This window comes from Oncorhynchus kisutch, linkage group LG14, assembly GCF_002021735.2.
Source record: "Oncorhynchus kisutch isolate 150728-3 linkage group LG14, Okis_V2, whole genome shotgun sequence".
NCBI classification, from domain to species: domain Eukaryota; kingdom Metazoa; phylum Chordata; class Actinopteri; order Salmoniformes; family Salmonidae; genus Oncorhynchus; species Oncorhynchus kisutch.
The window spans coordinates 81,437,338-81,463,746 of record NC_034187.2 but is presented as its reverse complement, the minus strand read 5'-3'; the positions used below and the strand labels follow the sequence as shown (position 1 = coordinate 81,463,746).

The 26,409-nt window shown below is 38.9% G+C and overlaps 1 protein-coding gene across 1 annotated transcript in view; it reads right to left on the bottom strand.

Annotated features, from left to right (window-relative positions):
* LOC109875904 (gamma-aminobutyric acid type B receptor subunit 1-like) overlaps positions 1-26,409 on the bottom strand; it is a 328,979-nt gene that overhangs the window by 65,302 nt on the left and 237,268 nt on the right. Inside the window, exons 10-12 of the mRNA XM_031789059.1 lie at positions 11,614-11,715; positions 8,126-8,191; positions 6,901-7,092 (exon numbers count right to left, since the gene is read on the bottom strand). Coding sequence (XP_031644919.1) covers positions 6,901-7,092; positions 8,126-8,191; positions 11,614-11,715 — 360 coding nt within the window. The remainder of the gene's footprint in view (positions 1-6,900; positions 7,093-8,125; positions 8,192-11,613; positions 11,716-26,409) is intronic.

The window sequence follows — 26,409 nt, the reverse complement described above, 5'->3', positions numbered from 1 at the left end:
TTAAAGAATATGGCCCCACAACAAACCTGCCAAGAGCGGGCCGCCCACCAAAACTCACGGACCAGGCTAGGAGGGCATTAATCAGAGAGGCAACAAAGAGACCAAAGATAATCTTGAAGGAGCTGCAAAGCTCCACAGCGGAGATTGGAGTATCTGTCCATAGGACCACTTTAAGCCGTACACTCCACGGAGCTGGGCTTTACAGAAGAGTGGCCAGAAAAAAGCCTTTGCTTGAAGAACAAAATAAGCAAACACGTTTGGTGTTGTGGGAGAGTCCCCAAACATATGGAAGAAGGTACTCTGGTCAGATGAGATTAAAATGTAGCTTTTTTGGCCATCCAGGAAAGCGCTATGTCTGGCACAAACCCAACGCCTCTCATCACAAACATCTTGTTTGTTTCACAATTAAAAATATTTTGCATCTTCAAAGTAGTAGGCATGTTGTGTAAATCAAATGATTAATTTAAAAAATCTATTTTAATTCCAGGTAGTAAGGCAACAAAATAGGACAAATGCCAAAGTGGGGGTGAATACTTTATCAAGCCACTGTAGCCTGCCCTGCGTACTATAGATACTATACTATACTATAGATACTATACTATACTATAGATACTATACTATAGATGCTATACTATACTATAGATACTATACTATACTATATATACTATACAACACTATAGATACTATACTATACTATAGATACTATACAATACTATAGATGCTATACTATACTATAGATACTATACTATACAATAGATACTATACTATAGATACTATACTATAGATACTATACTATACTATAGATACTATACTATACTATAGATACTATACTATACTATAGATACTGTACTATACTATAGATACTATACTATGGATACTATACTATAGATACTACACTATACTATGGACACTATACTATACTATAGATACCATACTATACTATATATACTATACTATATATACTATACAATACTATAGATACTATACTATACTATAGATACTATACAATACTATAGATGCTATACTATACTATAGATACTATACTATACAATAGATACTATACAATAGATACTATACTATAGATACTATACTATAGGTACTATACTATAGAACCTATGCTATAGATACTATAGATGCTATACTATAGAACCTATACTATAGATAATATACTATACTACAGATACTATACTATAGATACTATACTATACTATACTATAGATACTATACTATAGATACTATACTATAGATACTATACTATAAATACTATACTATAGATACTATACTATACTATAGATACTATGCTATACTATAGAGACTGCCCTGCGTACTATAGATACTATACTGTACTATATATACTGCCCTGCGTACTATAGATACTATACTATAGATACTATACTATACTATAGATACTATACTATAGATACTACACTATGGATACTATACTATAGATACTATACTATGCTATAGATACTATACTATACTATATATACTATACTGTACTATAGATACTATACTATACTATAGATACTATACTATACTATAGATACTATACTATAGATACTATACTATACTATAGATACTATACTATACTATAGATACTATACTATAGATACTATACAATACTATAGATACTATACCATACAATATATACTATACTATAGATACTATACTATAGATATCATACTATACTATAGATACTATACTTTACTATACTATAGATACTATACTATACTATAGATGCTATACTATAGAACCTATACTATAGATACTATAGAACCTATACTATAGATACTATACTATACTATAGATGCTATACTATAGCTACTATACTATAGATACTATACTATACTATAGATAATATGGTATACTATAGATACTATACTATACTATAGATACTGCCCTGCGTACCATAGATACTATACTGTACTATATATACTGCCCTGCGTACTATAGATACTATACTATAGATACTATACTATACTATAGATACTATACTATGGATACTATACTATAGATACTATACTATACTATAGATACCATACTCTACTATATATACTATAGATACTATACTATACTACACTACACTATACTACACTACACTATAGGTACTATACTATACTACAGATACTATACAATACTATAGATACTATACTATACTATAGATACTATACAATACTATAGATACTATACTATACTATAGATACTATACTATACAATAGATACTATACAATAGATACTATACTATAGATACTATACTATAGATATTATACTATACTATAGATACTATACTATAGATACTATACTATACTATAGATACTATACTTTACTATACTATAGATACTATACTATAGATGCTATACTATAGATACTATACTATACTATACTATAGATAGTATACTATAGATACTATACTATATATACTATACTATAGATACTGCCCTGCGTACTATAGATACTATACTATAGATACTATACTGTACTATATACTGCCCTGTGAAATATAGATACTATACTATAGATACTATACTATACTATACTATACTATAGATACTATACTATAGATACTATACTATACTATAGATACTATACTATACTATACTATACTATACTATATATACTATACTGTACTATAGATACTATACTATACTATACTATGCTATAGATACTATACTATAGATGCTATACTATACTATATATCCTATACTATACTATAGATCCTATACCATACTATAGACACTATACTATACCATGGGTACTATAATATACTATAGATACTATACTATACTGTACTACAGATATTATAATATACTATAGATACTATGCTATACTATAGATACTATACTATAGATACTATACTATACTATAGATACTATACTATACCATAGGTATTATACTATACTATAGATACTATACTATAGATACTATACTATAGATCCTATACTATACTATATATACTATACTATACTATAGATACTATACTATACTATAGATACTATACTATAGATATTATACTATACTATAGATACTATGCTATAGATACTATACTATACTATAGATACTATACTATACTATATATACTATACTATAGATACTATACTATATATACTATACTATAGATACTATAATATACTATAGATACTATACTATACCATAGGTACTATACTATACTATGGATACTATACTATAGATACTATACTATAGATACTATACTATACTATAGATGCTATACTATAGATCCTATACTATGGATACTGTACTATACTATAGATACTATACTATACTAAAGATACTATACTATAGATACTATACTATAGATGCTATACTATAGAACCTATACTATAGATACTATAGATGCTATACTATAGAACCTATACTATAGATACTATACTATACTATAGATACTATAATATACTATAGATACTATACTATACCATAGGTACTATACTATACTATAGATACTATACTATAGATACTATACTATACTATAGATGATATACTATAGATCATATACTATGGATACTGTACTATACTATAGATACTATACTATACTATAGATACTATAGATGCTATACTATAGAACCTATACTATAGATACTATACTATACTATAGATACTATACTATAGATACATGGCCTGCATCTATAGTATAGTACAGTATCTATAGTATAATATCTATAGTATATATAGTATAGTATCTATAGTATAGTATCTATAGTATAGTATCTATAGTATAGTATCTATAGTATAGTATCTATAGTATAGTATAGTATAGTATAGTATAGTATCTATAGTATAGTACAGTATCTATAGTATAATATCTATAGTATCTATAGTATAGTACAGTATCTATAGTATAATATCTATAGTATATATAGTATAGTATAGTATCTATAGTATAGTAAAGTATAGTATCTATAGTATAGTATATATACTTTCTATACCATAGATACTATACTATAGATACTATCCTATAGATACTATACTATGCTATAGATACTATACTATACTATATATACTATACATATACTATAGATACTATACTATAGATACTATACTATAGATACTATACTATACTATATATGCAGGCCATGTTACAGCTGCAAAGGGAGAGATCGTTCGAGGAAGGAGATGGATTAAGGTAGAACAATTATTTTTAAGAAAAATCATTAATTTACACTACTGCTATAGGGTTTGCTGGATATAGTTACTTAAAAAATACAATAACATTTTTATTTAACTAGGCAAGTCAGTTAAGAACAAATTCTTATTTTCAATGACGGCCTAGGAACAGTGGGTTAACTGCCTGTTCAGGGGCAGAACGACAGATTTGTACCTTGTCAGCTCGGGGATTTGAACTTGCAACCTTTCGGTTACTAGTCCTACACTCTAACCACTAGGCTACCCTGCCGCCCCATTACAGAAGTTATGATGTTTATTTATTAATTATTTACATTTTTCATCGTCACGGTTATACAATTACCGTACCAGCCCTACTCACAATGTTAAACAAACATCAAATTTCGACTTGAGATCACGCACACCCACTCCCTCCCCTCCCTCGGCTCCAGGCGGCAACCAGCTGTTGGGTCTGTCAGCCTCTCGACGCCTCGTCACCAAATGGGGCTTTGATCAATAAGAGACAACTCTATAGCCTCTCTAGGCTGCTTTTGACTAGGGCCCATAGGTAAAGAGACACATCCTCTAGTATCTCTCCCTCTCTAGGCTGCTTTTGACTAGGGCCCATAGGTAAAGGGACGCATCCTCTAGTATCTCTCCCTCTCTAGGCCGCTTTTGACTAGGGCCCATAGGTAAAGGGACGCATCCTCTAGTATCTCTCCCTCTCTAGGCTGCTTTTGACTAGGGCCCATAGGTAAAGGGACACATCCTCTAGTATCTCTCCCTCTCTAGGCTGCTTTTGACTAGGGCCCATAGGTAAAGGGACACATCCTCTAGTATCTCTCCCTCTCTAGGCTGCTTTTGACTAGGGCCCATAGGTAAAGAGACACATCCTCTAGTATCTCTCCCTCTCTGCCACTTCAGCACTTCCAGACAGCACAGCCCCAGTGTATCGTTTCATTAAAAAACATGAACAAAAGTGTTTATTTATTCAGAGTTATATTTTCTACCAGCTACTCTACAGGGCAATGGTGATAATTCAGAGCCGAGACTTCAAGAGAGAGAGAGAGAAACGGTTTGCAGCACTCGAACGCTCCTCTCGAACACAAAGGTTTTCTTCTACAAGGTAAAACTTCATAGTAGATGGGTAATAATACAGGTTTACTGTGAATAGCATCCTGAAGCTCTGCTCCTCTCTCCAGTCACGGCAACACAAACTAAAGAGGGTCATTACACTGGGGAAGGACTGGGACAACGTTAAAGTATATGTCCCAAAATGGCACCCCTACTCCCTACCTAGTGTGTTACTTTTGACCAGAGCCCTACTTTTCATGGATTTCACGTCAATACATTGCTGTAAGTTCTATGAGGTCCGACTGAACTTTCTACTCTAGAGTACATTTCAGTGGCTTGGAAACACAATTACATTTTCTAAAAAAGGTAAATAATGAGTAGGAAAACCTTTTGTCATCATTGTGATGTCGTCAAATTGACTTTAGAGTAGCTAACGTTGTGAGGGGGAGAGCACCAGATTTTAGCTAGCTAATGTTAGCGTTGCTAGCATTGTTGCTAACGGCAACGTTGCCACGATTACAAAGTTGTTTTCCCCACTAATTCTTTGCCTACTTTAACAATGTAATTTTATTTCCAAGACACTGTAGTGTAATTTAGGAAACATTATCATTAACACCTGTTTAGAATGGACAAAACAAAAAAATTGTTCCTCAGTCCCCGGGGAACATTCATAATAACGGCGTGACACGGCCGTGAAACTCATGAATATGGGGAATAGAGTACCATTAAACACTATATAACAATCTCTCCTTCCATACAATATGTTGTAATACACATTTTATTTATGTGTATAATAAAATACTGAAATTACTATTACTTATACCAAAGCTTTGTATTGTCAATTTTGATAGGTCACGAGTATACCACTCGTTTGTATAGTCGATTCTGATAGGTCGAAAAATAGTAAGAGCAAATAGTAGAGATAGTAGTATATGTTCAAATCAAATCAAACTTTATTTGTCACATGTGCCGAATACAACAAGTGTAGAATACAACAAGTGTAGAATACAACAAGTGTAGAATACAACAAGTGTAGAATACAACAAGTGTAGAATACAACAAGTGTAGAATACAACAAGTGTAGAATACAACAAGTGTAGACCTTACCGTGAAACGCTTTCTTTACAAGCCCTTAACCAACAGCGCATTTCAAGAAGAGTTATGTGGTCATTTTGAACACAACGTTACAGAAATAATCCAATCTTATAACACGCGCAGAGGACTGCTTGTCACTGCAGTGGCTGTTGGAATGTTAGGTAAGATATTTCAGAGAGAACCAAGAACCACTTATAGAATCAGAATGAGTAAATGTCTCTGTCACCACTCACCCTGTGTCTTACAATAGAGATATATGTATAATACTGTATATATTACAACATGGCGGCATCCCAAATTGCACCCTATTCCCTGTGTAGTGCACTACTTTTGACCAGGGCCTCCTATTCCCTATATAGTACACTACTATAGACCAGAGCCCTATTCCCTATATAGTACACTACTATAGACCAGAGCCCTATTCCCTATATAGTACACTACTATAGACCAGAACCCTATTCCCTATATAGTACACTACTATAGACCAGAGCCCTATTCCCTATGTAGTGCACTACTTTTGACCAGGGCCTCCTATTCCCTATATATGCCCTAGCATATATCCCCTATATGTAGGGAATAGGGCGCCATTTGGGATGCACTCTATATCTCTCTCACCAGATTGGAGGCCCCTCGGACGGTCTCGGGGTTGAGCATGACGATCTCCGTGGTAACGTGGCCCTCCACCGCCTCTGTCATCTGCTCCACGGTGCAGTTGATTGATGGGTCTTTGATCTTGAACCAGTTGTCTGCGTACCAACCAATCAGGAACCAGACATATTTCTTCCCATAGAGCTTCTCCTTGTACACCTGTAGGATAGAGGGAGAGAGAAAGAGAACAGAAAGGAGGGAATGAATGGGAATGTAAAGAAAGATTTCAGGGGGAGAGAGAGAGACAGAGAGAGAGATGGGGAGAGCGAGAGAGAGAGATGGGGAGAGCGAGAGAGAGAGATGGGGAGAGCGAGAGAGAGAGAAAGATGGGGGAGAGAGAGAGAGAGAGAGAGAGAGAGAGAGAAGGGGAGAGAGAGAGAGAGAGAAAGATGGGAGAGGGGGAGAGAGAGAGAGAAAGATGGGGGAGAGAGAGAAGGGGAGAGAGAGAGAGAAGGGGAGAGAGAGAGAGAGAGAGAGATAGAGAGAGAGAGAGAGAGAGAGAGAGAGAGAGAGAGAGAGAAAGATGGGGGAGAGAGAGAGAGAGAGAAGGGGAGAGAGAGAGAGAGAGAGAGAGAAGGGGAGAGAGAGAGAGAAGGGGAGAGAGAGAAGGGGAGAGAGAGAGAGAAGGGGAGAGAGAGAGAGAGAGAGAGAGAGAGAGAGAGAGAGAGAGAGAGAGAGAGAAAAGGAGTGAGTGAGTGAAAGGAAAGCGATGAGCGGGCAGGTTTGTTAGACAGTTAGACAGAAGATATCAGAGTGTATGGAGGAAGAGAGAACAAATACACAGAAGATATCAGAGTGTATGGAGGAAGAGAGAACAAATACACAGAAGATATCAGAGTGTATGGAGGAAGACAGAAAACAAAGACAGAAGATATCAGAGTGTATGGAGGAAGACAGAACACAAAGACAGAAGATATCAGAGTGTATGGAGGAAGACAGAACACAAAGACAGAAGATATCAGAGTGTATGGAGGAAGACAGAACACAAAGACAGAAGATAGAGGAACGGAGAGATAACAAAAAGCGATAGAAAGAAAAGTCTAGAGACATTGACGCGAGCCGTGAGCAATACAAGCTGGAATCTAATATATAAATATATTTTTTTAAAGAGACAAAAAAGGATATTGTCATTCAACAAAAATGTTAAGATATCAATCCACAGAGTTGTGAACAGCAAATGTAGCTTCTGTACCTCGCAGAAAACTTTTCTGGCTTCTGTCTCGTAGAAGAGCCCCACGATGATTCTGGCATCTTGCCGCTGGCGATTCAGAGAGGGAAGGAAAGAGTCACACAGGAGATGGGAATACACAACACACACACACAACACACACACACACACACACACAACTCACACACACACCACACACACCGCACACAACACACAGGAAACAGGAGGGAAGCATCAGCTCCAATGAGGAGGGAGTCTCAGATATATAGGTATCAGCCGGTAACTCCACCAATAACCGTTATTCAATAGAATCTCATGCTGATCAGAACACTTGCTGCCATCTTCATGATGTCATTATTGTCACAATGTATGAAATCAACATTTGAAGCATAGTCATTGGACAATTGCTCTTTTATGAGAATACAGTGTGTAAAAATGACACTTGTTTACGTTTACCGCTGTAAAATGATATATTTTCAGATATTGGATACGGTACACACACACACATATATATATATAGGTTCCACAGAGAATCACACACAAACACATCCTCCCAATACCCAAACGCAATGCACCGCGCAGCACAACTCATTTTCCCCTCTGGTGTGCTACATTTATGTTGTTACCATGGTTCCTACAGCGATGGCCAATTAATATCGCACAACAACCCCAGGCCGGCATGCCAAGAAAGGTTATGCTAAAGTACGCACCAGCCAGGAAGAAAGCAAGGAAGGAATGATAGGGAGGAGAGGATGAGGGAGGAGGGATGGAGAACAGAAAGGTAGAGGAGAGGGGGAGGAGGAACAGAAAGGTAGAGGAGGAACAGAAAGGTAGAGGAGGAACAGAAAGGTAGAGGAGAGAGAGAGGAGGGAGGGAAGGAAGGAAGGGGAACAGAAAGGTAGAGGAGAGAGAGAGGAGGGAGGGAAGGAAGGGGAACAGAACGGTAGAGGAGGAACAGAAAGGTAGAGGAGAGAGGGAGGAGGAACAGAAAGGTAGAGGAGGAACAGAAAGGTAGAGGAGAGAGGGAGGAGGGAGGGAAGGAAAGGGAACAGAAAGGTAGAGGAGGAACAGAAAGGTAGAGGAGAGAGGGAGGAGGGAGGGAAGGAAAGGGAACAGAAAGGTAGAGGAGGAACAGAAAGGTAGAGGAGAGAGGGAGGAGGAACAGAAAGGTAGAGGAGGAACAGAAAGGTAGAGGAGGAACAGAAAGGTAGAGGAGAGAGGGAGGATGGAGGGAAGGAAGGGGAACAGAAAGGTAGAGGAGGGTAGAGGGAGGAACAGAAAGGTAGAGGAGGGAGGGAAGGAAAGGGAACAGAAAGGTAGAGGAGGAACAGAAAGGTAGAGGAGGAACAGAAAGGTAGAGGAGAGAGAGAGGAGGGAGGGAAGGAAGGGGAACAGAAAGGTAGAGGAGGAACAGAAAGGTAGAGGAGGAACAGAAAGGTAGAGGAGGAACAGAAAGGTAGAGGAGAGAGGGAGGAGGGAGGGAAGGAAGGATGGGGAACAGAAAGGTAGAGGAGGAACAGAAAGGTAGAGGAGAGAGGGAGGAGGGAGGGAAGGAAGGGGAACAGAAAGGTAGAGGAGGAACAGAAAGGTAGAGGAGAGAGGGAGGAGGGAGGGAAGGAAGGGGAACAGAAAGGTAGAGGAGTGTCATGACCTGCCCTTTGGGGGAAGGCTCATAGGCTCCCCCGCCCCCCCTTGTTAAAGTTAAACCCCTTTGTTACCACAGAGAGAGACGTTGCAGTACGGTAACATCAAAAGGTTGAATAATTAAACAGTATTTCTGTAATCAAACATTTGGAATGGTCCATTGGTATTTAAACAACAATCCTGTCGTATTTGTTAATCATTTGTATTGTAACTAAGGACAGTAGAACAACATAACTGTATCTCTGAATGTGTATATTTCCCAGTTACCAGACGTACATCTAAATGTTGTGGAACTTATATGATTAAATATGAAACTATTTGTGAGAAGATGAAATGTGACGTTAGCCTTCTAAATGAGAGAACTGTTTTTCATATGAAGTCTAAACCAATTCAGTGGCCACGCCCACGTGAGCACAGACACAGCCTCTTTTTCCCCAAGTGGCCTAATGACAAAATGTACATTAGGCCAACGAGAACAACAGCGTGAGCTGAGAGAGCCGTAATGGATAGAACTCAGAAACCAGAAGACGTGAGGACGCAGTCCAAACCTCACGAATGGTTAATAAATCTACAAAACCAAAGACTGCACATTCACCTTCTGCAGCTGTATTGTCTAGGAAAGTCGACGGAAGACGAGAAGAGAACGTGTCCCTATCGAACGACCATTGGTACGCCTGACGTATACATTATAACAGAGCTACAACAACAAAAGACTTTCTGTTGATTACTCCCCAGGCGGATCGGTGTTTTCAACGGAGAGACAGCAAAGACAAAGACACACGTAAATAGGTCAATTGCAATTCCATGAGCATAGTTATCCATTGTGTGTATGATAGTGAAGTCCTTTGTCTTTTCTCCCGCTCTTTCTTACATGCCCCTCCCTTTTCCTTTTGTGTAACAAGCCGTCATATCGGTTTAGTCCACTAGGGACTTTTCATTGCATTATGTCGTATTCAATGTGTAACATTTCCTGTGTGTGTGTGTGTGTGTGTGTTTATGTAATTCTGTGTGATTATTAAGTTAGTTAGTAAATAAATAATTAAGCCAATTTGTATATCGCTGATTCATCATTAATCCAGGGTTTGTGCAGATATCAAAAGAGTTTGCGACATTCAGAATATGACCGATGGGGTGATAATACATTTATAAGGGACTGTAATCGATTAGATGTGAAAATATCTGAAGAGAGTTCAATTCAGAAAATAGTAACTCTTTAAACATGTTCCTGTGGTGCCCCGACTTCCTAGTTAATTCATGTTTACATGATTAGTTTAATCACGCAATCAATACACAGAGAATTAATTTCTTTATGTACATATTCTTTATCCCTTTACACTTGTGTACACTTGAGAATTAATTTGATAATATAACAGTCATCCCTTTAATGATAGTCAAGACACTACAGGAGGTAGAGGAGGGAAGGGGAACGGAAAGGTAGAGGAGGGTAGAAAGGGGAACAGAAAGGTAGAGGAGGGTAGAGTGGGAACTCTAATTAACTTGAGTCTCTTCAAAATAAAAGACAGGATTTCCAGCTCGCCCTGTGTTTCTGCGGGTGTGGTGGCAGCGGTGATTATGTCTGATTCGCTATGCCAGCCGGGGTCCTTGCTGCTCCTGTGTACTAATGGTGTGTGTGTGTGTGTGTGTGTGTGTGTGTGTGTTAGAGTCTCTCTGGGGTTTGTTCACCAAGCTCGGACGTGATTGATCTCATGTGTTCAATCACCTGGCAGTTGCCATGGCAGCAGGGGGGATAAACCAGGAAGAGAGTGTAAGGGAAGGAGGGAGGGAGGTGAGAGAGAGGGAGGGAGGAAGGGAGGGAGGTAAGAGGGAAAGAGGGAGGAAGGGAGGGAGGTGGGAAGTGAAGGAGGCACCTTGAGGTTCTTGACAGCTGGGGCGGGGTCGGTGAGGAAGCTTTGGCGAACACTGATCTCTATCCCAGCCTCCTTGGTCCTCGCCTCGAGATCATCCAGCGTCTGGAGGAGAGATAAGACATGAAAACTGCCATCACTCACTTCATTCAGATGCTTTGTTTAGTATTTTCAGTACAACATGTCTTGACAGAACAGACAGAAACACAGACAGACACACAGACAGACACACAGACAGACACACAGACAGAAACACAGACAGAAACACAGATAGACACACAGACAGACACACAGACAGACACACAGACAGAAACACAGACAGAAACACAGACAGAAACACAGACAGACACACAGACAGACACACAGACAGAAACACAGACAGAAACACAGAATGAAACACAGACAGACACACAGACAGAAACACAGACAGACACACATACAGAAACACAGACAGACACACAGACAGAAACACAGACCAGGGCTGGATTCAGACATTAGCAGAACTCATTAGGGTTCTGAAGATAATGTTGAGAGTTAGAAAAGTAGGTGCAAGTACAAAAATTGAGTTTTTCATAAGCAAATGTTCTCTTGTTACGTCATTCACTGACAGTCATTCAATTAGCCATGTCAGCTAACACTTGCTTTATTGCTAAATTTGTCTAGCCAGCTGTCTAAACTTGGATACCAGCCGGTCACGCAGGGCACGTGCCCAGGGCCCCTAGCCTCCAGGGGGCCCCAATTTGATTTTGTTAGTTACTCTCACTCAGATATAATTTATATGGCATAAAGTCATGGAAAAATGTGTAGAATTGCATGAAATCAACAGGTTGGTTGTCAGTTCCCAACTATAACTTGAACTCTGAGTTTGGGCATGCTATATCTCTGAGTATGGGCATGCTATATCTCTGAGTATGGGCATGCTATATCTCTGAGTATGGGCATGCTATATCTCTGAGTATGGGCGTGCTATATCTCTGAGTATGGGCATGCTATATCTCTGAGTATGGGCATGCTATATCTCTGAGTATGGGCATGCTATATCTCTGAGTATGGGCATGCTATATCTCTGAGTATGGGCATGCTATATCGCTGAGTATGGGCATGCTATATCTCTGAGTATGGGCATGCTATATCGCTGAGTATGGGCATGCTATATCTCTGAGTATGGGCATGCTATATCTCTGAGTATGGGCATGCTATATCTCTGAGTATGGGCATGCTATAACTCTGAGTATGGGCATGCTATATCTCTGAGTATGGGCATGCTATATCTCTGAGTATGGGCATGCTGTATCTCTGAGTATGGGCATGCTATATCTCGGAGTATGGGCATGCTATATCTCTGAGTATGGGCATGCTATAACTCTGAGTATGGGCATGCTATAACTCTGAGTATGGGCATGCTATATCTCTGAGTATGGGCATGCTATATCTCTGAGTATGGGCATGCTATATCTCTGAGTATGGGCATGCTATATCTCTGAGTATGGGCATGCTATATCTCTGAGTATGGGCATGCTATATCTCTGAGTATGGGCATGCTATATCTCTGAGTATGGGCATGCTATATCTCTGAGTATGGGCATGCTATATCTCTGAGTATGGGCATGCTATATCTCTGAGTATGGGCATGCTATATCTCTGAGTATGGGCATGCTATATCTCTGAGTATGGGCATGCTATATCTCTGAGTATGGGCATGCTATATCTCTGAGTATGGGCATGCTATATCTCTGAGTATGGGCATGCTATATCTCTGAGTATGGGCATGCTATATCTCTGAGTATGGGCATGCTATATCTCTGAGTATGGGCATGCCATTTTGATTCTCAGTTATATTGTTTTACAATTTTGTGCCAAATATAAATTGTGTCAGCAATAATAGGACCAAAGCGTAGTTTACATTGTTTAAGGGATATATCAGTGGAGACCACCTCTTACAGGGTAATAGGAGACACCATATTACATTGTTTAAGGATGTATCAGTGGAGACCACCTCTTACAGGGTAATAGGAGACACCATATTACATTGTTTAAGGATGTATCAGTGGAGACCACCTCTTACAGGACAGTAGGAGACACCATATTACATTGTTTAAGGGATGTATCAGTGGAGACCACCTCTTACAGGACAATAGGAGACACCATATTTCTCTCTATACTCAGCCAGGGGGAGGAATAATTATGTCTAAACCAATTCAGGATGGGATGAAATACAACCTCAAGTTTGGTACAGATTAGAGGTGGACCGATTAATTAGGGCCGATTTCAAGTTTTCACAACAATCGGAAATATTTTTGGACACCGATTTGACACTTTATTTACCCTTTATTTAACCAGGTAGGCTAGTTGAGAACACCTTTATTTAACCAGGTAGGCTAGTTGAGAACACCTTTATTTAACCGGGTAGGCTAGTTGAGAACATCTTTATTTAACCAGGTAGGCTAGTTGAGAACAAGTTCTCATTTACAACAGCAACCTGGCCAAGATAAAGCAAAGCAGTGTGAACAGACAACAACACAAAGTTACACATGGAGTAAACAATAAACAAGTCAATAACACAGTAGAAAAAAAGAAACAAAGCTTACAGTTAACTAGTCCAACGCTCTAACCACCTGATTACATTGCACTCCACGAGGAGCCTGCCTATTACGCGAATGCAGTAAGCCAAGGTAAGTTGCTAGCTAGCATTAAACTTTTCTTATAAAAAAACAATCAATCAATCATAATCACTAGTTAACTACACATGGTTGATGATATTACTAGTTTATCTAGCGTGTCCTGCGTTGCATATAATCGATGCGGTGAATATTCACGAAAAAGGACTGTCGTTGCTCCAACGTGTACCTAACCATAAACATCAATGCCTTTCTTAAAATCAATACACAAGTATATATTTTTAAACCTGCTTTTTTAGTTAATATTGCCTGCTAACATGACTCGTTGCGAACTGTGAAGACTATTTCCTCCTAACAAAGACAGCCAACTTCGCCAAACGGGGGATGATTTAACAAAAGCGCATTTGCGAAAAAAGCACAATTGTTGCACGACTGTACCTAACGATAAACATCAATGCCTTTCTTAAAATCAATACACAGAAGTATATATTTTTAAACCTGCATATTTAGCTGAAAGAAATCCAGGTTAGCAGGCAATATTAACCAAGTGAAATTGTGTCACTTCTCTTGCGTTCATTGCAAGCAGAGTCAGTGTATATGCAACAGTTTGGGCCGCCTAATTTACAAGAATTTTACGTAATTATGGCATAACATTGAAGGTTGTGCAATGTAACAGGAATATTTAGACTTATGGATGCCACCCGTTAGATAAAATTCGGAACGGTTCCGTATTTCACTGAAAGAATAAATGTCTTGTTTTCGAAATGATAGTTTCCGGATTCGATCATATTAATGACCTAAGGATTTTATGTCTGTGTGTTATTATGTTATAATTATGTCCATTATTTGATAGAGCAGTCTGACTGAGCAGGGATAGGCAGCACCAGACTCGTAAGCATTCATTCAAAATGCACGTAAGCATTCATGCTTTCGTGCATTTTGCCAGCAGCTCTTTGCTGTGCTTCAAGCATTGAGCTGTTTATGACTTCAAGCCTATCAACTCTCGAGATTAGGTTGGTGTAACCGATGTGAAATGGCTAGCTAGTTAGCGGGGTGCGCGCTAATAGTGTTTCAAACGTCACTCACTTGGAGTGGTTGGAGTGGTTGTTCCCCTTGCTCTGCATGGGTAACGCTGCTTCAAGGGTGGCTGTTGTCGATGTGTTTCTGGTTCGAGCCCAGGTAGGGGCGAGGAGAGGGACAGAAGCTATACTGTTACACTGGCAATACTAAAGTGCCTATAAGAACATCCAATAGTCAAAGGTATATGAAATACAAATCGTATAGAGAGAAATAGTCCTATAATTCCTTCCTCCAACTACAACCTAAAACTTCTTACCTGGGAATATTGAAGACTCATGTTAAAAGGAACCTCCAGCTTTCATATGTTCTCATGTTCTGAGCAAGGAACTTAAACGTTAGCGTTCTTACATGGCACATATTGCACTTTTACTTTCTTCTCAAACACTTTGTTTCTGCAATATTTAAACCAAATTGAACATGTTTCATTATTTATTTGAGGCTAAATTGATTTTATTGATGTATTATATTAAAATAAGTGTTCATTCAGTATTGTTGTAATTGTTATTACTACAAATACATTTTTTTAATTGGCTGATTAATCGGTATCGGCTTTTTTTGGTCCTCCAATAATCGGTATCGGTATCGTCGTTGAAAAATCAGAATGGGTCGACCTCTAGTTCAGATAGTTCTCCTACATATTTCTCTCTTTGTAAGTTTGTTCATTTTATCCGAGATCGCTTACCTTGAAACTGGACTATGAATTTTGTGCCAGTAGCCAGAAGGGGGAGACTACAGTATTGAACTACAGAACTACAGCCGTGGCAATATATTCATTTGGACCATTAGATATTCTGCAATATATTCATTTGGACCATTAGATATTCTGCAATATATTCATTTGGACCATTAGATATTCTGCAATATATTCATTTGGACCATTAGATATTCTGCAATATATTCATTTGAACCATTAGATATTCTGCAATATATTCATTTGGACCATTAGATATTCTGCAATATATTCATTTGGACCATTAGATATTCTGCAATATATTCATTTGAACCATTAGATATTCTGCAATATATTCATTTGGGCCATTAGATATTCTGCAATATATTCATTTGGGCCATTAGATATTCTGCAATATATTCATTTGGACCATTAGATATTCTGCAATATATTCATTTGAACCATTAGATATTCTGCAATATATTCATTTGACCCATTAGATATTCTGCAATATATTCATTTGGACCATTAGATATTCTGCAATATATTCATTTGGACCATTAGATATTCTGCAATATATTCATTTGGACCATTAGATATTCTGCAATATATTCATTTGGACCATTAGATATTCTGCAATATATTCATTTGGACCATTAGATATTCTGCAATATATTCATTTGAACCATTAGATATTCTGCAATATATTCATTTGACCATTAGATATTCTGCAATATATTCATTTGGACCATTAGATATTCTGCAATATATTCATTTGGACCATTACACATTCTGCAATATATTCATTTGGACCATTAGATATTCTGCAATATATTCATTTGGACCATTAGATATTCTGCAATATATTCATTTGGACCATTAGATATTCTGCCGCTTAAAGCAACTGGGATGTAAGTCCACCTACTGAGGTTGGTTTTAATTGATTTGAGAGTTCTGTGATCTACTTACAAATATTTAAAATAGGAAACGATTGTGATTAAGTAAGTAGAGATGGAGTCCTCCATCAGGTTCCATAAGTAGAGATGGAGTCCTCCATCAGGTTCCATAAGTAGAGATGGAGTCCTCCATCAGGTTCCATAAGTAGAGATGGAGTCCTCCATCAGGTTCCATAAGTAGAGATGGAGTCCTCCATCGGGTTCCATAAGTAGAGATGGAGTCCTCCATCAGGTTCCATAAGTAGAGATGGAGTCCTCCATCAGGTTCCATAAGTAGAGATGGAGTCCACCATCAGGTTCCATAAGTAGAGATGGAGTCCTCCATCAGGTTCCATAAGTAGAGATGGAGTCCTCCATCGGGTTCCATAAGTAGAGATGGAGTCCTCCATCAGGTTCCATAAGTAGAGATGGAGTCCTCCATCAGGTTCCATAAGTAGAGATGGAGTCCACCATCAGGTTCCATAAGTAGAGATGGAGTCCTCCATCAGGTTCCATAAGTAGAGATGTAGTCCTCCATCAGGTTCCATAAGTAGCGACGGAGTCCTCCATCGACGTCTTGAGAGTCAGAAGGGCTGATTTGGTTAGATAAAGCCAAATTTATCTATGATCCTTCAATGAGTTTGGGGGCAAATTGGGATTAATTGTCTAGATATAGTAAAATATCGGCCTCATATAATAACATGAAGTGATCAGTAGATTTCAGGGAAATTGGTGTTATTTCCTTCGATTGACAAATTACCTAGGCCAGGGGTTCCATGGATAATAAAAATAGCAAAGGAGACATTAAATCACCTTGTCTGCTGCTTCTAGTGAATCTGAACAGAGCAGAACAGATACTGCCTGTTAAAACTATGTCTGAGGGATTGGCATATAGTAATTTAATCATAATGAAATTTGCAGTTGAGAGAGAACTTGGATAAATACAATGGGAGAATTACACTTGACGTGGACTGATGATTTTCGAAAAATAGGCACGGTGCACTTTTGGTTTCAATCCCTCTAAATAACAAACTATCCTTATTTACCACAGTGTGAAAGAGTGATAGAAATTCCTTTTCTGAAACACAGAGTCCTTCTGTGTTTGCCTGTTTGCCTACCTGTGTATGACCATTGCCTTCCTGTGACCACAATTCCTGCCTTCTGTGAAGGTGAAATAAACATCTGCCGCGCTCTGCGCGTGAATCTACACCTTTTTCTCCCTGAGTATTTATTACACTTTGATGATGTGAAGAAGAAACGTAATGAAAGAGTCCAGCAGGGATTAGTCAGCATAAAACTGAGTGACTCACTCATTCATGGCTTTGGATCAAAATAAACAAGTACCAACATTCTTTCTGATAGTCTTTAATAAAGAAATGTTTTGACCATTTATACTGACAAGTGGTTGCCATGGTGACTCATTCAATAAGAGTTGAAGTCGGAAGTTTACATACACTTAGGTTGGAGTCATTAAAACTTGTTTTTCAACCACTCCACAAATTTCTTGTTAACAAACTATAGTTCTGTCAAGTCGGTTAGGACATCTACTGTGTGCATGACAAGTCATTTTTCCAACAATTTTTTACAGACAGATTATTTCACTTATAATTCACTGTATCACAATTCCAGTGTGTCAGAAGTTTACATAGACTAAGTTGACTATGCCTTTAAACAGCTTGGAAAATTCCAGAAAATGATGTCATGGCTTTAGAAGCTTCTGATAGGCTAATTGACATAATTTGAGTCAATTGGAGGTGTACCTGTGGATGTATTTCAAGGCCTAGCTTCAAGCTCAGTGCCTCTTTGCTTGACATCATTGGAAAATCAAAAGAAACCAGCCAAGACCTCAGAAAAAAATTGTAGACCTCCACAAGTCTGGTTCATCTTTGGGAGCAATTTACAAACACCTGAAGGTACCACGTTCATCTGTACAAACAATAGTACGCAAGTATAAACACCATAAGATCACACAGCCGTCATACCGCTCAGGAAGGAGACGCGTTCTGTCTCCTAGAGATGAACATACTTTGGTGCGAAAAGTGCAAATCAATCCCAGAACAACAGCAAAGGACCTTGTGAAGATGCTGGAGGAAACAGGTACAAAACCATTTATATCCAAAGTAAAATGAGCCCTTTATCAACATAACCTGAAAGGTCGCTCAGCAACAAAGAAGCCACTGCTCCAAAACTGCCATAAAAAGTCAAACTACGGTTTGCAACTGCACATGGAGACAAAGATCGTACTTTTTGGAGAAATGTTCTCTGGTCTGATGAAACAAAATAGAACTGTTTGGCCATAATGACCATCGTTATTTTGGGAGGAAAAAGGGGGAGGCTTGCAAGCCGAAGAACACCATCCCAACCGTGAAGCACGGGGGTGGCAGCATCATGTTGTGGGGGTGCTTTGCTGCAGGAGGGACTGGTGCACTTCTCATCAAAATAGACAGCTTCATGAGGAAGGATACTTATGTGGAATAATTGAAGCAACATCTCAAGACATCAGTCAGGAAGTTAAAGCTTGATCGCAAATGGGTCTTCCAAATGGACAATAACCCCAAGCATACTTCCAAAGTTGTGGCAAAATGGCTTAAGGACAACAAAGTCAAGGTATTGGAGTGGACATCACAAAGCCCTGACCTCAATCCCATGGAAAATTTGTGGGCAGAACTGAAAAAGCGTGTGCGAGCAAGGAGGCCTACATACCTGACTCAGTTACACCAGCTCTGTCAGGAGGAATGGGCCAATTCACACAACTTATTGTGGGAAGCTTGTGGAAGGCTCCCCGAAATGTTTGACTCAATTTAAACAATTTAAAGGCAATGCTACCAAATACTAATTGAGTGCATGTAAACTTCTGACCCACTGGGAATGTGATGAAAGAAATAAAAGCTGAAATAAATAATTCTCTGTAATGGTCTGGGTGTAGCTGGTGCAGAGGAGTCAGGCGCAGGACAGCAGAGATAAGTAACACAAGTAATTTTACTCAAATATGCCAATAACATGTCGTAATACCGAGCCCACAATAACGGACTGAACATACAGAAAACAATCACGCACAAAAAACATGGGGAAAACAGGGACTTTTTACCAGGATTAATTGTCAGGGATTGTGAAAAACTAAGTTTAAATGTATTTGGCTAAGGTGTATGCAAACGTCCGACTTCAACTGACACGGCTCTCGGAAATCATTAAAAATGCGGCTACCACATGAAACTACCTGAAAATACTTGCAGATCAATAACGTGTTCCTGTAGATCTAATTATATTTAGAGGATTGGAGGATTCTAAATTAATATCTAAGGGGCATTTTTCTGGTCTGTGATATTGATTTATAAATGCAAAACCTTACAGAGAATATCTAAGCAGCTGTTTTTTACTCATTTATTTTCTCTCCGGCGCCCGCATCACTCTCCGCCTCATGGCCTCAAACTGTACCACTTTGTTTCTCTCCGTCGCCCACACGCACTTTAAACATTTGGATAATAAAGCATTTAAAGGATGACATTGGTTGATTTTAATACTTCTGACAGACGAAATTCTAACTCCACACAACTTTTGGAAGGCATGGATTATTATAACCTACTGAAGGCCTAAAACCTATGGGTGTAACCTTCTGAATTAATGATTTACATTGAAGATTGAGGCCTCTTAATGAGTCCCGAGAGCCGATCTGTTATCCAACAATTATTATTATAATTAACACTGCATTATAATGATATAAAAGCTGCTTAGATATTCTCTGTAAGGTTTTACATTTCTAAATCAATATCACAGACCAGATTTGCCCTAAAGAAAAATGCCCCTTAGATATTAATTTAGAATCCTCCAATCCTCTAAATATAATTAGATCTACAGGAACACGTTATTGATCTGCAAGTATTTTCATGTAGTTTCATGTAGTACCTTTTAATGAGTTCCGAGAGCCGTGTCATACCAGTTATTATTGGATTATTCACCATGGCAACCACTTGTTAGTATAAAACAGAACGTCATGTGGGTTTTAATTTATTTTTCAAATTCAATAATATATTTCTACCACTCTAGATGCTGGAGGCATTTTGTTTTTCACAAGTGTTAGCAGTCTGTGAATTCTGCAAACAATGTTTCCATGAATTGGCTATTAGCAGGACAACAGACTCGTCATACCTTTACAAAAGGATAGTCTAATTGCTCATCTAGGTAAGGTGTGAAGAAAATCCCCCCAACTTACAATGTATTAAGTACTCTAAAGTTTTACATTTCTAACTCCAAACCTAATGCAACCTCAAAATGTTGTACAGTATTTCTTCATCAACATCTTTATGCTTTCGTTAATAAAATAATGATAGAAATACTCTTTCAAAATGCAGATGTTTATTTCAACTTTCAGCAGGACAATAGGGAATATCACTGAATGACAGAGCGTGGGGACTGGTCTTGATAAATCAATCAGATTTTAGTTTTTTTTCATGGAATAGAAATACCATAATATTAAACAAAGAAATGGTTAAGCTACAGAAAGAGAAACATTCTCTGAGGGCAGAGAGTCACTCGTCATTTGCGAAGAGTCAGGCGGAGAATGACCAGTTGAAGAGGGCAAGGAACGAGAAGGAGTCACAATCCATGCCAGGCACACCTGTGAGCTCTGGAAACAACGTGTCCTTGATGGACTATCAGCAAGACAATAGACTCTTGCCGAGTTCAGGGACTTTAAATGTACAGTTTTAATGGATGTTTGTGAGACATTATTATTGCCCATAATCATCTGTTGAGAAAACATGTGTTATGGCTTTTCAACCTCTGCCATATTGTGGATTCTGCTCTAATTATGTTGGTAACCAAATCAAATCAAATCAAATCAAATCAAATTTATTTATATAGCCCTTCGTACATCAGCTGATATCTCAAAGTGCTGTACAGAAACCCAGCCTAAAACCCCAAACAGCAAGCAATGCAGGTGTAGAAGCACGGTGGCTAGGAAAAACTCCCTAGAAAGGCCAATACCTAGGAAGAAACCTAGAGAGGAACCAGGCTATGTGGGGTGGCCAGTCCTCTTCTGGCTGTGCCGGGTGGAGATTATAACAGAACATGGTCAAGATGTTCAATGTTCATAAATGACCAGCATGGTTGAATAATAATAAGGCAGAACAGTTGAAACTAGAGCAGCAGCACAGTCAGGTGGAAGTTGAAACTGGAGCAGCAGCATGGCCAGGTAGACTGGGGACAGCAAGGAGTCATCATGTCAGGTAGTCCTGGGGCATGGTCCTAGGGCTCAGGTCAGTTGAAACTGGAACAGCAGCATGGCCAGGTGGACTGGGGACAGCAAGGAGTCATCATGTCAGGTAGTCCTGGGGCATGGTCCTAGCCAATGTATTATAGCAATAAGGCACCTCAGTGGTTTGTGGTTTGTGGTATATGGCCAATATACCACAGCTAAGGGCTGTATCCAGGCTATCTATCTAATATAACTTAGAGGGTTTTATTTAATGGAAGCTTCTCTAATGTCAAACATGTAACGTGTGGTGTACCGCAGGGTAGCTCTCTAGGCCCTCTACTCTTTTCTATTTTTACCAATGACCTGCCACTGGCATTAAACAAAGCATGTGTGTCCATGTATGCTGATGATTCAACCATATACTCATCAACAACCACAGCTAATGAAGTCACTGAAACCCTTAACAAAGAGTTGCAGTCTGTTTTGGAATGGGTGGCAAGTAATAAACTGATCCCGAACATCTCTAAAACTGTATTTGGTACAAATCATTCCCTAAGTTCTAGACCTCAGATGAATCTGGTAATGAATAGTGTTTCTGTTGAACAAGTTGAGGAGACTAAATGACTTGGCGTTACCTTAGATTGTAAACGGCCATGGTCAAAACATATAGATTCAGTAGTTGTAAAGATGGGGAGAGGTCTGTCCGTAATAAAGAGATGCTCTGCTTTTCTGACACCACACTCCACAAAGTCCTGCAGGCTCTAGTTTTATCTTATCTTGTTTATTGTCCAGACATGTGGTCAAGTGCTGCAAATAAGGACCTAGTTAAGTTGCAGCTGGCCCACAACAGAGAGACACAACTTGCTTTTCATTGTAATCAGAGGGCTAATATTAATACTATGCAAGCCAGTATGTCTTGGCTAAGAGTTGAGGAAAGAATGACTGCGTCACTTCTTGTTTTTACAAGAAACATGAGTTTGCATAGTCAACTTACACACACACTTACCCCAGGTTCAGAACAAATTCAAGGAAACATACACTATTATACAGAGCCATGAGTGCATGGAACTCCCTTCCATCTTATGTAGCGCAAGTAAACACCTGGAAAACCTGTTTTTCAAAAAACAGATAAATCAGCACCTCACAACGCCTCTCCCCCATGTGACCTACTTGTTGTGTGTACTGACATGTGACCTACTGATTGTGTGTATGTACTGACATGTGACCTACTTGTTGTGTGTACTGACATGTGACCTACTTGTTGTGTGTACTGACATGTGACCTACTAGTTGTGTGTTTGTACTGACACGTGACCTACTGGTTGTGTCTATGTACTGACATGTGACCTACTTGTTGTGTGTATGTACTGACATGTGACCTACTGGTTGTGTGTATGTACTGACATGTGACCTACTGGTTGTATGTACTGACATGTGACCTACTGGTTGTATGTACTGACATGTGACCTACTGGTTGTGTGTATGTACTGACATGTGACCTACTGGTTGTGTGTATGTACTGACATGTGACCTACTGGTTGTGTGTACTGACATGTGACCTACTGGTTGTGTGTACTAAAATGTGACCTACTTGTTGTGTGTATGTACTGACATGTGACCTACTGGTTGTGTGTACTGACATGTGACCTACTTGTTGTGTGTCTGTACTGACATGTGACCTAATTGTTGTGTGTACTGACATGTGACCTACTTGTTGTGTGTCTGTACTGACATGTGACCTACCTGTTGTGTGTACTGACATGTGACCTACTGGTTGTGTGTATGTACTGACATGTGACCTACTGGTTGTGTGTCTGTACTGACATGTGACCTACTGGTTTTGTGTATGTACTGACATGTGACCTACTGGTTGTGTGTCTGTACTAACATGTGACCTACTGGTTGTGTGTCTGTACTAACATGTGACCTACTGGTTGTGTGTCTGTACTGACATGTGACCTACTTGTTGTGTGTATCTACTGACATGTGACCTACTGGTTGTGTGTCTGTACTGACATGTGACCTACTGGTTGTGTGTCTGTACTGACATGTGACATACTTGTTGTGTGTATGTACTGACATGTGACCTACTGGTTGTGTGTCTGTACTGACATGTGACCTACTGGTTGTGTGCATGTACTGACATGTGACCTACTGGTTGTGTGTATGTACTGACATGTGACCTACTGGTTGTGTGTACTGACATGTGACCTACTTGTTGTGTGTATGTACTGACATGTGACCTACTGGTTGTGTGTACTGACATGTGACCTACTGGTTGTGTGTATGTACTGTCATGTGACCTACTGGTTGTGTGTACTGACATGTGACCTACTGGTTGTGTGTATGTACTGACATGTGACCTACTGGTTGTGTGTATGTACTGACATGTGACCTACTGGTTGTGTGTGTGTACTGACATGTGACCTACTTGTTGTGTGTATGTACTGACATGTGACCTACTGGTTGTGTGTCTGTACTGACATGTGACCTACTGGTTGTGTGTATGTACTGACATGTGACCTACTGGTTGTGTGTATGTACTGACATGTGACCTACTGGTTGTGTGTATGTACTGACATGTGACCTACTGGTTGTGTGTACTGACATGTGACCTACTGGTTGTGTGTACTGACATGTGACATACTGGTTGTGTGTATGTATTGTCATGTGACCTACTTGTTGTGTGTACTGACATGTGACCTACTGGTTGTGTGTATGTACTGACATGTATGTTGTGTGTATGTACTGACAGGTATGTGTAACTGATAGATACACACACTACATGTTCATGTTACAGTCTTTTGTCTGTAATGTATTGTTCGTGATGTGTCAGACCCACAGTAAGACTACCTGTCTCTGATAGATACACACACTACATGTTCATGTTAAATGTGTGTAAATTGAAGACTACCTGTCTCCATTGGCGTCGGCTAATGGGAATCCTAATAAATCTAATCAACATTAAAAAAAAATCCTTAATAAAGGAGCAAAGTGTGATTCTTGGAGCATTGCTCTATCAATATGAAATGCAGGAATAGCAAGACACCTGGAACATTCGAATGGACAATTTAAGCCTTTCCAAATCCAAGAGACAATAACTAGCCTTGCTATTGTTTTTCCAGAAACAAATGTTATATTATTGATTTAATTGTTATCTTTAATGTTAATAAAGCCCATGGATGTGTAAACAAAAAACAGGACCCGCAGGTAAACTTACCCTTTGGTTGTTCCCCACCCAGACAACCCTCCCTGTAAATCATAACCCCCCCCCCCCCTTCCCTGTCCCCTTCTTCTATCAGTCTTGATGAGTTAGGGTGAGTATCTATCAGTCTTGATGAGTTAGGGTGGGTATCTATCAGTCTTGATGAGTTAGGGTGAGTATCTATCAGTCTTGATGAGTTAGGGTGAGTATCTATCAGTCTTGATGAGTTAGGGTGGATATCTATGAGTCTTGATGAGTTAGGGTGGATATCTATGAGTCTTGATGAGTTAGGGTGGGTAGTGAAGAGAAATGAAAAGCGTAAACATAACAACAGATACAGTGGGGCAAAAAAGTATTTGGTCACCCACCAATTGTGCAAGTTCTCCCACGTAAAAAGATGAGAGAGGCCTGTAATTTTCATCATAGGTACACTTCAACTATGACAGACAAAATGTGAAAAAGAAATCCAGAAAATCACATTGTAGGATTTTTAATGAATTTATTTGCAAATTATGGTGGAAAATAAGTATTTGGTCAATAACAAAAGTTTATCTCAATACTTTGTTATATACCCTTTGTTGGCAATGACAGAGGTCAAATGTTTTCTGTAAGTCTTCACAAGGTTTTCACACACTGTTGCTGGTCTTTTGGCCCCCTTATTGCTATTATACAGTGGTTACCAACATAATTAGAGCAGTAAAAATAAATGTTTGTCATACCCATGGTATACGGTCTTATATACCACGGCTGTCAGCCAATCAGCATTCAGGGCTCGACCCACACAGTTTTATAATCTAGATCATAGACATCATTAATCATGGCCTGTAGGCCAAGTCCTCCCTGGGAGATGCATTCAATAGCCTGTCCTAAATGGTATTGTGTCGTAGCCCAAATGAGACTGACCATCTCTCCTTAGTGGTAGCGAACAAACAAAAAATAGTAGGGGAATAGCTTCCAATTTATATAGCCATATTTTCCCATGTAGGAATTCAATGCTCTGGAGCCCCACCAGGAAGCAGCCTCAGTCCGTGTGACATTATTCGTTAATTGGTGTGGTATCATCACTGTTTAATATCCTGGACCATAGGCAGTATAATA